At 44.1% G+C, this 14,137-nt stretch overlaps 1 protein-coding gene across 1 annotated transcript in view; it reads left to right on the top strand.

Annotated features, from left to right (window-relative positions):
• Positions 1-14,137, top strand: part of LOC149454734 (papilin-like) — a 140,278-nt gene that overhangs the window by 63,767 nt on the left and 62,374 nt on the right. Inside the window, exons 5-12 of the mRNA XM_089687123.1 lie at positions 7,072-7,251; positions 7,415-7,588; positions 7,748-7,909; positions 8,075-8,242; positions 8,387-8,572; positions 8,738-8,905; positions 9,062-9,232; positions 13,507-13,632. Of these exons, the coding sequence (XP_089543249.1) occupies positions 7,072-7,251; positions 7,415-7,588; positions 7,748-7,909; positions 8,075-8,242; positions 8,387-8,572; positions 8,738-8,905; positions 9,062-9,232; positions 13,507-13,632 (1,335 nt within the window). The remainder of the gene's footprint in view (positions 1-7,071; positions 7,252-7,414; positions 7,589-7,747; positions 7,910-8,074; positions 8,243-8,386; positions 8,573-8,737; positions 8,906-9,061; positions 9,233-13,506; positions 13,633-14,137) is intronic.

The raw sequence follows: 14,137 nt of genomic DNA, 5'->3' as shown, positions 1-14,137 counted from the left end.
TCAAAGGACGTGTAAGACACCGAACACGACTCCGGATCTATTCACCGACCCCCCCCTTAGGGAAGGACAGGTGGTGAATCAACCGAAACGCATTCGGCTCCTTCTTAGGCACAACCCCCAAGGGAGAAACTACCAGATCCGCAAACGGAGCACAAGTAAACAGACCACCCATACGACCTAACCCCACTTCCTTCCGCAACTTAGCCGAAACCACCTCAGCATGCTGCAAGGCCGACCGTAAAATCCGAGCTAAGGGGGGGACCAAAGTCAAAGTACAGGGGATGCAAAAACCCTCCGAAAAACCAGCCGCCAGCAGGACCACCGCAGCCCGATCAGGATATCTATTTAAGAAAGGCCCCATCCTTTCCACCCGCACCGGCGTCGTCCCTCTTACCCGCAGGCTCTCCGGGAGGACCTCTACCCCGCCTGAAACAGCGCGAGAAAGGGTGGGATCCACCGCACCAGGAACACTCGTGCCTAAACCGGCAGGACCCTCCAAAACGACAAGTGCCCTCCTGGAACTGCCAGCAGAAACCCCTACGCTTGGCGGCCGATTGTCCCGGGAAAACAACCACCGGTCCCGCCCTGAAAAAACGGACCAGGTGCCCTCGGCGGCGCCATGAGCCGCATCCAGAGGCCAATGTCCTTATGGTCCCAACGCAACGACGGGCAAACAGCCCTCCGCTGCCTAAACTGCTCATCATACCGAAGCCACGCAGACCCGCCGTAAACCCTGTGAGCCTCACTAATGGCGTCCAGGTAACAGAACAATGCCGAGCAATGCTCCGGAGCTTTCTCCCCAATGACACTGGCCATGATAGCGAAAGCCTGCAACCAATTCGCAAAAGTACGGGGGATAAGCCGAAAACGCCGCCGCTCCGCATCTTCCCTTCTACTGTCATCAACCCGGGACCCATCGAACGGAAAACGCTCCAAAGGCAAGAGCGTGAATATGTCCACATACTCCCCTTTCCAAATTTGTTCCCGCATGGCCGACTGCAAATGCGCACCCAAGGGGCCCTCAAAACACACATACACCTCCCCCTTCGCAGAGTCCGCCACGCCGACAGGTCCGGACACCCCCGAACCCTCCCCCAAACTCGCGGAAGGAACCGCAGAGCCCATAACCCCAGACTCCGCGGTAACCACCCCAGTCCCAGAACTAAGCGGAGAAGAGACCCCTAGGCCCTGCACCACCCCGCTGTCCTGTCCAGGAACCGCGAGCCCGTCCCCACCAGCCAGCGGGAGCCACGCAGAAGCCGGCCCAGGGGTCCCAACACCGCCCCACTCCAGCCGCCGCAACAAGTCCCGCAAACCGGAAACCACCTCCCCGAGACCCCCACCTAAACCTGACAGGGGAACGCCTCCAACGCACGCCGCCGAGGCCGCACCCACAGGGGCGGCCTGACCGCCCCCCAGCAGATCCCGCAATGCAGAAGAAAGGGAGACAGACACAGGAACAGATAACTCACCAGGCTGCCCAGGAGATGCCCCATCAGCCGCGCGCTCCCGCTCCAGATGAAGAGCGGCGAGCCGTCGCCCCCGCATCGGGTTCCGACAGCTCGCCCTCCGACCTCTCGTCCACAGCTCGACGTCCGGATGGCCTCCCGTTCCCAGGAGCCATGGGTCCTGCAGGGTTGTGCCGCTCCTGACTCCTCCTCTGGGCACCAGCCATGCCCGTCGCCGTCCCTGGGCTCCGTCCTGCAGCACTCCCAGCTGCACTCCGCCCAGCACTGCACCTCTTCCTCCGTCTTCCTGGAGCCCCAGCTCTCGACTGTCCAGGGGGCCCACCAGCCGCATCAGGGGACAGCCCGGCAGCCGCAGCTGAACGTCTCCCACGCCGAACTCGCTCCCTGACAGACAGCCTGTCAGCGGAGGAGCCGGTACCCGCGCTCATTCTTCCTCCTCTGCGCCGTGCGGGCTGGGGGGAGGGGCTACCCCGCGAAACCCCGCCCGCCGAGCTCACTCTACTTCCTCCTTGCCGTGCGGGCGGGGGGGAGGGGCCACTCAGCGAAACCCCGCCCGCCAAGCTCCGCCATCGCCGGGGATTCCTCCCGGCACCTCCGCCAGCAGAGGCAAGTGAGCGCCCTGCCAGTGGGGCCGGAGGGTCCCGAGGGGGGCTCCCATTGCGGCGCTGAGCTCCAACAGGGGGCGGGGCCGGACTGAAGCGCTCCGGAGGCCTAGACCCCCGAGCACGTGGGCACACCCGCACCCCTGCAGCTGGTGACAAGCCTGGGTCTCCCAACAGAGCAGAGATCCGGCCCTGCAACCAGTCCGTACCTCTATCAGCTGCCGCCACCCGCAGCTGTGCCAGGAGTTCCTCCATGCTGCACCGGTCTGATAGGGGGAAATTTCAGGACCCAGCTCAAATGAAGCTCTGGTCCTCGCACAAGTCCAGCTCCACTGACGCCCCTTCCGCAGAACCCCCACCCTAAGGTGCCAAAGACCCCTCCTACACTCCACATCTGCCAATCCGGTAATTTCCCAACCAATTCCCCACCCCCTGGAGCTAAATTTAACCCTTTTCGTTCCCTACACCACTCTGGGCCTAGTCATGTATGCCCTGCGCTATTTCCATTCTTCCCTATTCGCTACAGGCATTTCTGTATCTCAAAAAACATAGGTAGAACCTTCCATAGTGTATTACCTTTTATTAAACTCAATATAAAGCAAAAAAATCCAAATTTTGCACTCACATTTTCATCCTTAGTAAACAAGCATTTAGAACCCCATGTTCTGGGTGTATCTGCATGGGTATGTTCAATTGGGTGCAGCAAGATGGCGTCCGCACCAGAAGTGCATCACCGCGCCTACGTGTTATGTCACTTTAGTCATGTGACTTCCTCAGGAGCCCTGGAGCCACCATTAGCTGACAAAGGAGATCACATGACTGGACAGGATTGGGCTGAAAATAGGTAAGTATATACAACTTTTTGGACAGGTTAGTCAGCATAGATAGGTAGGTTAGGCTTGAATTTATTCCAGGTACTTATATAGCGTCGTCAACTCATTGTGACTTGGCCAGTCAGGGGGCTGGAGCTCGTAAACCCGGAAGGGAGACTGGGTGAAGATGGAAGCTCTGTCAGCAGTGACCGCGCTCCACTGGAGGGCTTCGTTTTAAGGTAAGTCCTTCATAATGTGCTAGTATGTGATGAATACTAGCACATCATGACATTTCCTTGCAGGGGATTTATTTATTTATTTTTAGGTGCGGTTTACTACCGCTGTAAGGGGTTTGGTGTCCAGAGCCAGAGGTTACCCAGGACAACTGTGGAGCCACCCAAGTTGATGAAAGTGTATCCTTCATCTAGTAAGAACAATATGTTAATGTGGGTTGCAAAAATTTAAAATGAAATAGATGAAAATGTTCATGTGTTTAATGAAGGGCCTCAAGATCACAGTGCTAGGATTGTCGTAATGCAACCGGCTGTGTTTAAAATGTGTTATTGTAATTTAGTATGGTTTGTATGAAATCTGCAATGTGTCTGCTGCTCAGCCACTCTGCTCTTATGTGTCTGATTGGACAAATGGATTGCTGCTGAAAAGTACTTTTTATTGGAGCACAGATAAAACTGAGTGGAACAGTTTGACCAAACGTTTATTACCAAAATGGAAAGGGGTCTCTGTGTGTAACAGTGGATTGGACATTATTTCTTCTGTGGCAGATGGAAGGACTGCAGACCAGCTTATAGTCAAAGGTGTGTTTTCTGCTGTAGAATAAACCCAAAATGGAAGGGCCAAGCAAGGGAAAGCACGTAGCAGAAATCTTGCACACTACCCACTAAAAATTTAACAATGATGTGATGCCAAATACGATGTTGGTTGATGTGCCAGACAGCACACGTGTACTTGAAGAGATCAAGGTCACCTACCCAAATGTTGACTTATGTAATGAAGGACAGGTCAGTTGCTGGCAGAGTGTCATTTGTCAGTGGAGTTGGTTTATACAGAGGTTACAATCGCTTTGCTTTGTATGGTTCCTCCGCAGACATTGCCCTGTCAAACACTGAAAAAAGGAGTTCTGACAATGATAAAAAGTGCAATGCATTGATGATTTTTAATATTTTGGTTGCCATGGGTGACAATGAAAATAATGGTAGACCAGATGGTCAATTTGACATGGTTGCTGATAATCCTAAAAAATGTAATGAGATAAAAATAAATACTAACATTTATAGATAAAGTTGATCCAGGGAATATCCATTTGCCTCTCGAGGGATCAGGAAGGAATTTGTTTCCCTGCAGGAGCAAATTGGATCATGCTTTGCTGGTTTTTTTGCCTTCCTGTGGATCAACTGTGGGTGTAGGATTATAACTTTTTTTTTTTTTTTAATGGTTGAACTGGATGGACGTTTGTCTTTTTTCAGCCAGACTAACTATGTAACTATGGTTGTTATTTGCCTGCTGTACCATGTACTTGTTTAAAAAAGTAGACTGCTCTGTTGACAGTCCCTCTGATTTCCTATTAAAAACTGACCACTAGGCAGGAGAGCACAAGAGAGTGACCTCTTCAAAGTTAAAAAAAAAAAACAAAACGTGAAAAGGGTTAATTTAGAGGAAACTAAAGGAGAGCTTTGTAAGTTTAATGGTACCAGATGCTTAAAGCCATATAGTAAACCTCTATATTGAATTTTGTCCTACAGGTAGGCTTATGAAAAATGTTACCTGTAGGTATGGTGAATATCTCCTAAACTTTCTCCATGCAGGAGATATTCACATCTGTTCCAGCAGATGATGTCACAATGCATGTAATATGATAAACAACTGGATACTAACTACTATGCCAATCAGTACACAAAAATTGTACCCAATTAATAATAACATTTTTTATAACCTGTATAACCTGTACCAATTAGGTAGCATATCTGTTAGAATGCCTGTGTTGCCTACAATATGTAGAAAGGTCCACACAAAACTGAGAAGCAGAATCGGCCAACACATGCATAGTATTGTTAAAGGTTTAATAAAAAAAAGACCTGCAATTCTTTTACCTTTCTTTGCACATCTTCCACTACTCCATAGGAATCTCCATGTGCATCTGCTGCTACATCTGCAGCCTGAAGCAATAGGGTTGCAATTCTAACAAGCGGCTTTAGAGATATAGCTTATGGCACATCAAACAGTAAAAAAGGTCCGCCTGGGTTCAGGTTTAATAGGGCATAGCGTAGACTTCATCTATGCTCAAAGTCATCCTCTCCTGTCCAGGGGTGGACTGACAACTCATGGGGCCCCGGGCAATAGGGGATCATGGGGCCCCTGTGTCCTTGCTGAAACTCAAAAAAGCCTATGAAAAAGGTGCCAGGGGCATCTCATGGGGTCCCCTACTGACCCGGGCCCTCGGGCAATGCCCGAGTTTCCAAATGATCAGTCCACCCCTGCTCCTGTCATCCCCAGATTCACACTAGGCAGGAGAGCACAGGAGAGTGACCTCTTCAAAATTAAATAAAGGGAAAAGGGTTAATTTAGAGGAAACTAAAAGAGATCTTTGTAAGTTTAATTGTCCCAGATGCTTAACGGCATATAGTAAACTGCTATATTGAATTTTGTAAGCTTATGATAAGTATCACCTGTAGGTACTGTGGATATCTCCTAACCTTGCTCCATGCAGGAGATATTCACATCTGCTCCAGCCAATCATGTCACAATGCATGCTCAGTGCACTCTACATTCACTGAATGTGTCCTGAATGCAGAGAGTGTTGTGTCGTGATGGTGACTTGCATGCACATGTGCAGGAATGATGTCATCTCGGACCAGCCATTCAAATGGATGGAGAGCGCTAACCTGGAAGGACAACTGGGTGAAAACGGAAGTGCCGTCAGTGGTGATAGCTCAGCGCTGGAGGGCTCTGTTTCAAAGGTAAGTCTGACATAATGTACTAGTATGTGCTGGTTTTAATGTCACACACCATTTGCCTTCATGCTGGTTGTATCTTGTCTGTATAAGTGTTTTTTCCCAAAGGGTAGCTTTATGATTCCTCTAAAAGGCTGCTTTTGCTGAAATGTTGTGTTTATGTCTATAAAATAAGAAATGATGGTATTGAAACACTGATCTCATGTATATGGCCAGTTTTGCATGTTCTGGTTTTAATAATTACATACATATTTCAGGATAGGCAAGCAGTTTCACACCCCTCCTTCTAAAAAATGCCCAGACCTCCAAAACTTTCATTATCAACAATGCCAGAGATTGGTAAGGCTTTATCATTTATGTTCATACTTTCTTTTTGTATTAAGTTCAGACATTTCTTCAATGCAAATTCTGATATTAACATTGAAGAAAAATATTGACTTCATCCCCCCCCCCCCCCCCACCATAGTTATTGAGGCCACTCCCGGGGACAGACCAATTGACCTGGTCAGTCCTGCTGTGGGTGTGGTCTCTCTTCCCTCTATAAATATCAATCTGGAATCATGTGCAGTCCACAGGGAAACACCATTGCCTTTGTTAGGCAAGGCTTCAACATGACAACTATGTGTTCCCTTGCTGTGATTACCACCAGTCTGTTGGTGGTTCAGTTCCTCTCATTCTCTACAGCTCAAGGTCAGTCTGGTATAGTACTGTGCATAAGTGTGTGTGTGTAAATTGTCTAGAAAAGTGTTTGATGGGAGGTTTGTGGCTTCATGGTCACTTTTGGTATTCGATCTGGATCTCTTCCTCTACAAAAACTGTAGTGGGTTTGGTTTCACTGGGAGTCCTCAGACTAGGGTCGGTTCCCAATCCTGTGGACCATATTTATTGTTTTCTCTCTGGAAACTCTGTTGATTTAGAGCTGCTGACTAAGCTCAGTTAGGCAGGTCAGTTTCTGTCTACTGTAAGCTCAGAGAGACATGCTGGCCTTTCTTTGAATGCCTGACCTAGAACAAGATATCGCTATCAGTAATGAATAATAGTTTGCCTATAAAATGTGATTGATATTACAGGACAGACTGATGGATATCAGGGGGTTGGGAGGTATGAGCTCCGGCCTTCTCTAACGGTATATCTAACCCTGATGAACCTTTTTTCTGTAGCTTTTATCAGTCTTTTTTATCACCCATTATTTCTTTTTCCATTTCTATTTCATATTTAGTTGTGATGCCTGGTACAATCTGCGCCTTCCCTAAAAAAGTCGGTCCATGTTATGCGGCTATGCCGCGCTATTACTATAATAAGGATACGGGCACTTGCGAGAAATTCACCTATGGTGGTTGTAAAGGAAATGCAAACAATTTTCTTACTATAGAAGGCTGCGAGTACAAGTGTAATAGAGGTATTTATTCTGTGCATCATTTTATGTTGCTCAGTATTGATTCTTTAGTGGTGTATCCATCCTGGATTACCTTTTTTTTCTGTAAGGTTTCAACAGTCATGTTTAGTACCTGTTTATCTAATGTTCCATTGCTATTTTATAATCAGAAGTATTTTTTTTTCAGATAATGTGTGTTACTGGCCTCCAGACGTCGGTCCAGGTACGGCGTCTATAGAGCGCTTTTACTATGATAAGCAGACCGGCACTTGCCAGACCTTCACCTATGGTGGTTGTTACGGAAATGCAAATAATTTTGAAACTAAGGAAGCCTGCGAGAAGAAGTGCCAAACAGGTATTTGTTCAATGCATCATTTTATGTGGCTCAATATTGATTCATTAGTGGTGTATCCATCGCTGATAACCTTTTTTTCTGTAAGGTTTCTACAATCATGTTTATCACCCATTATTTCATTTTCCATTGATATTTCATTTTCAGAAGTGGGGCCAGGTGGTGAAGTCTGTGCTTTGCATCCAGAAGTTGGTCCATGTCATGGGGCTTTCAAGCGCTATTACTATAATAGGTTTAAGGGCACGTGCGAGATATTCACCTATGGTGGTTGTCAAGGAAATAAAAATAATTTTCTTACTATGGAAGCCGGCGAGAACACGTGTAATAGAGGTATTTGTTCTGTGTGTCATTTTATATTTCTCAATATTGATTCATTAGTAGTTTATCCATCCCCGATGATCTTTTTTTTCTGTAAGGTTTCAACAGCCATGTTTATCACCCATTATCTCATTTTCCATTGCTATTTCATATTCAGAAGTAATTTTTTTTTTCCAGAGAGTGTCTGTTACTGGCCTCCAGAAACTGGGCCATGTTTTGCGAATTTTCAGCACTTTTACTATAATAAGGAGACCGGCACTTGCCAGACCTTCACCTATGGTGGTTGTTTAGGAAATGCAAATAATTTTGAAACTAAGGAAGCCTGCGAGAAGAAGTGCCAAACAGGTATTTGTTCAATGCATCATTTTATGTGGCTCAATATTGATTCATTAGTGGTGTATCCATCGCTGATAACCTTTTTTTCTGTAAGGTTTCTACAATCATGTTTATCACCCATTATTTAATTTTCCATTGATATTTCATTTTCAGAAGAGGAGCCAGGTAGTGATGAAACCTGTGCTTTGCCTCCAAAAGTTGGTCCATGTGATGGGGGTTTCCAGCGCTATTACTATAATAGGTTTAAGGGCACATGCGAGATATTCACCTATGGTGGTTGTCAAGGAAATGAAAATAATTTTCTTACTATGGAAGCCTGTGAGAACACGTGTAATAGAGGTATTTGTTCTGTGTGTCATTTTATATTTCTCAATATTGATTCATTAGTAGTGTATCTATCCCCGATGATCTTTTTTTTCTGTAAGGTTTCAACAGCCATGTTTATCACCCATTATCTAATTTTCCATTGCTATTTCATATTCAGAAGTAATTTTTTTTTTCCAGAGAGTGTGTGTTACTGGCCTCCAGAAACTGGGCGATGTAGGGCGTATTTTCAGCACTTTTACTATAATAAGGAGACCAACTCTTGCCAGATCTTCACCTATGGTGGTTGTGGAGGAAATGCAAATAATTTTGAAACTAAGGAAGCCTGCGAGAAGAAGTGCCAAACAGGTATTTGTTCAATGCATCATTTTATGTGGCTCAATATTGATTCATTAGTGGTGTATCCATTGCTGATGAACTTTTTTTCTGTAAGGTTTCTACAATCATGTTTATCACTCATTATCTCATTTTCCACTGCTATTTCATTTTCAGAAGTGGGGCCAGGTGGTGAAGTCTGTGCTTTGTCTCCAGACGTTGGTCCATGTCATCGGGCTTTACAGCGCTATTACTATAATTGGTTTAAGGGCACATGCGAGCCGTTCATCTATGGTGGTTGTCAAGGAAATGAAAATAATTTTCTTACTATGGAAGCCTGCGAGAACACGTGTAAAAGAGGTATTTGTTCTGTGTGTCATTTTATATTGCTCAATATTAATTAGTAGTATATCTATCCCCGATCTTTTTTTTCTGTAAGGTTTCAACAGCCATGTTTATCACCCATTATCTCATTTTCCATTGCTATTTCATATTCAGAAGTTTTTTTTTTCTGGTGAAACCTGTGACTTTATATTTGAATATAAAATAAACTTGTGAGCCACTACATATTTATGATAAGTTCGTTAGCACCAAACACATAGTCATCCAATGTGTGTATAAATTAAACAAATACCACAATGGTGCCGCGCTCCTAATTACTAATAAATATCAAATGAAAAAAAATATACTCATACAATAGTGCAATACCAAAAAAAACAACATCTCTATTGTTAATAAAGTGAAAAACATATATTGTGAGTAGTGAAAATCAACCAATATTGAATGTGCAGAAAAATGAATATAATAAATTAAATGAATCAGTCTCTGGTGATACAAGTGACAAGTCCAAAGTATGCGCTCACCTCATTCAAAGCCTATAAAAACATCAATTGCTACTACAGAATCCTGCGAGAGAAACTGCAAACCAGGTATTTTTTCTGTTCATCATTGTATGTTGTTCAATATTGAATCATTAGTTATTCACTAGTAGTATATCCATGCTAGATATAAGAGGATTAGTTACATAGTTAGTCTGGCTGAAAAAAGACAAACGTCCATCCAGTTCAACCATTAAAAAAAAAAAAAAGTTATAATCCTACACCCACAGGTGATCCAGAGGAAGACACAAAACCCAGCAAAGCACGATCCAATTTGCTCCTGCTGGGAAAAAATTCCTTCCTGATCCCCCGAGAGGCAATCAGATATTCCCTGGATCAACTTTACCTATAAATGTTAGTATCCAGTTATATTCTGTGTATCTAGGAAAGAATCCAGGACTTTTTTGAAGCAATCCACTGAGCTGGCCAGAACCAACTCTTGAGGGAGTCTATTCTACATTTTCACAGCTCTTACTGTGAAGAAACCTTTCCATGTTTGGAGATTAAATTTCTATTCCTCCAGATAGGCATTTCAATTTGATATTTAGGCATTTATTTATTTTTTTCCAGCTAAAGTCTGCGACTTGCCTAAAAACGTTGGTCAATGTAGAAGCCACATGCTGCGCTATTACCTCTGGTTCACACTAGTGCGGGCCATGCAGCCTGCATTTGCTTGGGCACTGCAACCTATTCATTTGGATGGGCTGCTGTGCCTCGTGAACCATAAAAAAAAGGTACATGCAAAGTCTCCAAAATGAATTTTTTTTCAAAATGATTAGTCTTTTTTTGTTTATAGCCCTAAAATTAAAAAACTCAGAGGCGATCAAATACCCCTGAAAGAAAGATCTATTTGTGGGGAAAACAGGAGATACATTTTGTTTGGGTGCAGCGTTGCATGACTGTGCAATTGTCAGTTAAAGTATCACAAAATATGGCCTGGTCAGGAAGTGTGTGTGTGTGTGTGTGTGGGAGGGGGGGGTAAATCCTCTGGAGGGTAAGTGGTTACATATTGTTCAATGTTGATTCATTAGGTATTCATTAGGGGTATGTCCAGGCTAGAAGTGGCTGTGGGGGATGGAGTAGTAGGAGGAGTGTAGAGTGTAGATCAGCAATTAGGTGAGGGCGGGGTAGGCTTCCCTGAAGAGATGGGTTTTCAGGGTGCGCCTAAAGGTGAGGAGGGAAGGTGACAGTCTGATGGATTGGGGTAGAGAGTTCCAGAGGATGGGGGAAGTCCTGGAGAAGTTCTGCAGTCGGCATGGGAGGAGGAGACCAGGGAGCTAGAAATTAGGAGGTCTTGTGAGGAGCGAAGAGTACGGGTTGGGTGGTATCTGGGTATCAGGTCGGGGAGGTAGTTTGGGGCAGCGTTATGAATGGCTTTGTATGTCAGTGTTAGTATTATTATTATACATTATTTATATAGCGCCAAAATGCTCAAAAACGCTCAACAAGCCAAATCCTCATGTCAATGGCCCCTGTTCACATGTCTGTCAACTGTCACAAAACGCCTGTTGCTCAAAAAAGTACATAATTTTCTTTTTAATAGATTACTGGCATTTTTTGTCGCCATAGACTTCAATGGAAATGCCTGAAAATACGAAACATGAGCGTTTTGTCACACGTTTTTGCTCAAACAGCAGCTCTCCTCCCCCTAGTGCTTTCTTTTGGTGAAATAAAACCCCCTGAAGCTGTAAAATGCTTCTAAGACGCTTCGTAAATGCATGTAATGCACTTCTAAAAACGCTCAAAATCTTTCAAGTAAAAACACCTGAAAATTGCTCAGCTCAGGTGTGAACAGTGGCGTCCATAGGCAGGTGCGGGGGGTGACACTGACCGCACGGTGTGACACCAGACCCGCTCCACAAAAAGGTAAGTTGTAAAGCAAGCCGACGATCCCCACAGGATGGATCCGTTCCATCCTGCGGGGATCGTCGGTTTTCTTTACAACTTAACTTTTCTTGGAGCGGGTCCGGTGTCACCCCGTATAGGTTTCATGCCGACGATCCTGCGGGGATCGTCGGCATGCAACCTATACGGGGCAACACCGGTGTAGCGGCAACATGTGTCTCCCATGTAGATGTCCCCCCTGAAGCAACTGCGCATGTCCCAGTTTCATGCACGATCAATCGAGGATAGAACTACTGCTATTATCAATTGATTGTGCCTGAAACTGGGACATGCGCAGTTGCTTCAGGGGGGACATATCTACATGGGAGAAACATATTGCAGCTACACCCGGACCCACTCCAAGAAAAGGTAAGTTGTAAAAAAAGCCGACATCCCCTCAGGATGCATCGGATCTGCGGATTGAGCATAATAGATCAGAGTCCGATTCATTATGCTCAATCCGCAGATCTGATCCATTCTGCGGGGATCGTCGGAGGGGGTGTCACCGAGTGTTACTGCACTGGGTGACACCAACCCTAGGGACGCCTCTGGGTGTGAATGCACCATGAAGTTACAGCAGTCATTATTACATTATGGGGGTTGTTTTCTATAACTGCACGGTGCAAAATCTGCAGCAGCTCTTCATAGAAACCAATCAGCTTCCAGGTTTTATTGTCAAAGCATAACCCTAGGTTCACACCTATGCAGGTTGCTTTGATGCATTTTTGGTTCATTTTTCTGCTTTTTTTTTTTTCATTTTAAAAAATATTTTCATGTTGCTAGGCAGATTTTAAACACAATTACATATAAAAAATCACCAGCGCCAAAACCGTGAAATTATATAATAAATAAATGCTGCTGCTCATTAGTGTAAACGCCGAAAAATAGAAGACATCCAAACAGTGCAAATATATTAATAAATATACGCTGTGAAAATTTAAAATAATAATTGATAAAAAATGAAAATAAATAAGTCCCACTCCAAATCAATAAAATGAAAAATAAAAAAACATATTCATAAAAGTCCTTTTTCCCCAAAAAACTTTTGACCCGTGTTTCCACCGAAATAGTGCGGTGCGGTATTTGAGCACTATTTCGGTAGAAACACAGGTCAAACTTTTTTTTAGGAAAAATGACTTTTATGAATATGTTTTTTTATTTTTCACTTTATTGATTTGGAGAGGGACTTATTAATTTTCATTTTTTATCAATTATTATTTACATTTTTCACTGGAGTGTATATTTATTTATATATTTGTACTGTTTTGATGTCTTAGATTTTAAATGCAAAACGAGGCAAAAATGCAGCAACAGCGCAATACATGCTTTTCTGCAGTGTTCCCATTGAAGTCTATAGACTTTTTTGATGCATTTTTTTACACGTTTTTGATACGTTTTGCATTTTTTTTTCTTGTTTTAAATTTTTCTTGTTGCTAGGCAGATTTAAAATGCAAAACACATCAAAAATGCAGCAAAACACAAAAAAGCAGTAAAAATGCAATACATGCTTTTCTGCAGTGTTTCCATTGAAGTCTATAAAATGCAACTTTTTGCGTTCAAAAAAGTCCCTGACCCTTTCCAAAAAAGCATCGGGTGAAAACGTGGAGATGTGAACCTGTCTCATAGGAAATCATGTTAAACTTTATCATGGACTTTACTGCGTTTCTGCAAAAAGCTGCGGAAAATGCTTACGTGTGAACCTAGGGTGAATGAACAGTTAGAAAGTTAGAAGGTGATTGGCTCCCATGCACAGCTCCACCAGATTCTGAGCGCACACGTTCTATTCAATCTCCACCTGTATGTTTTTTCCATTGCTATTTGACAGTCAGGTGTTTATTTATGTTTCTTTTTTTTTTTTTCTTTTATTCGTAGACATCAACTTGCCTCCAGAATTTGGCCCACGTAAGGGGCATCAGATACCCTATTCCTATGATCGGAAGCACAAGCAGCCCTATTCCTATCGGGAGACGAAACTGCGAAATGGGCACAAGCACACCTGTAAGTATTTCTGCAAACCAGGTATTTTTCTGTATATCATCATTGTACATTGCTCAGTATGGATTCATTTCAGCTCAGTTAAAACCTGAATTACACCCTTTTTTTCTAAAGTCCGCCACATTGAAGCCTCTGCGCTATACTACGGGGGGCTCTCTGGTGTAGTGGGCATATACATGCAGCAATGTTTTACTGGATCTGAAATAAGAAAAGTAGCAGCTACTGACCTCCTTCTGAAAATGCTAGTTGCCTGGTTGTCTGTGGCTTTAGCATGATCTGAAAAGATATCATGGCTGATTCTAAGAATTTCTGGACATTCCGGGGTTTATTCACTAAAGCTGGTTCACTCAGGATCTGGTGATGGTAGCCAATCAACGTCTAACAGCTTGTTCAATTAACCATTAGCAATAAAACCTGTAAACTGATTGGTGCAGAAGGGCACAAGATTCTGAGTGAGCTAGCTTTAAAAAATAAACCCAGGGCCGGGGCTTCCACTAGGCAAACTAGG

The sequence above is a fragment of the Staurois parvus genome, unplaced genomic scaffold, assembly GCF_062004578.1.
Source record: "Staurois parvus isolate SC_StPar_1 unplaced genomic scaffold, SC_StPar_1.0 ptg000418l, whole genome shotgun sequence".
Taxonomy (NCBI): domain Eukaryota; kingdom Metazoa; phylum Chordata; class Amphibia; order Anura; family Ranidae; genus Staurois; species Staurois parvus.
The sequence above is the reverse complement of the archived record's forward strand: the minus strand, read 5'-3'. Positions and strand labels throughout refer to the sequence as shown.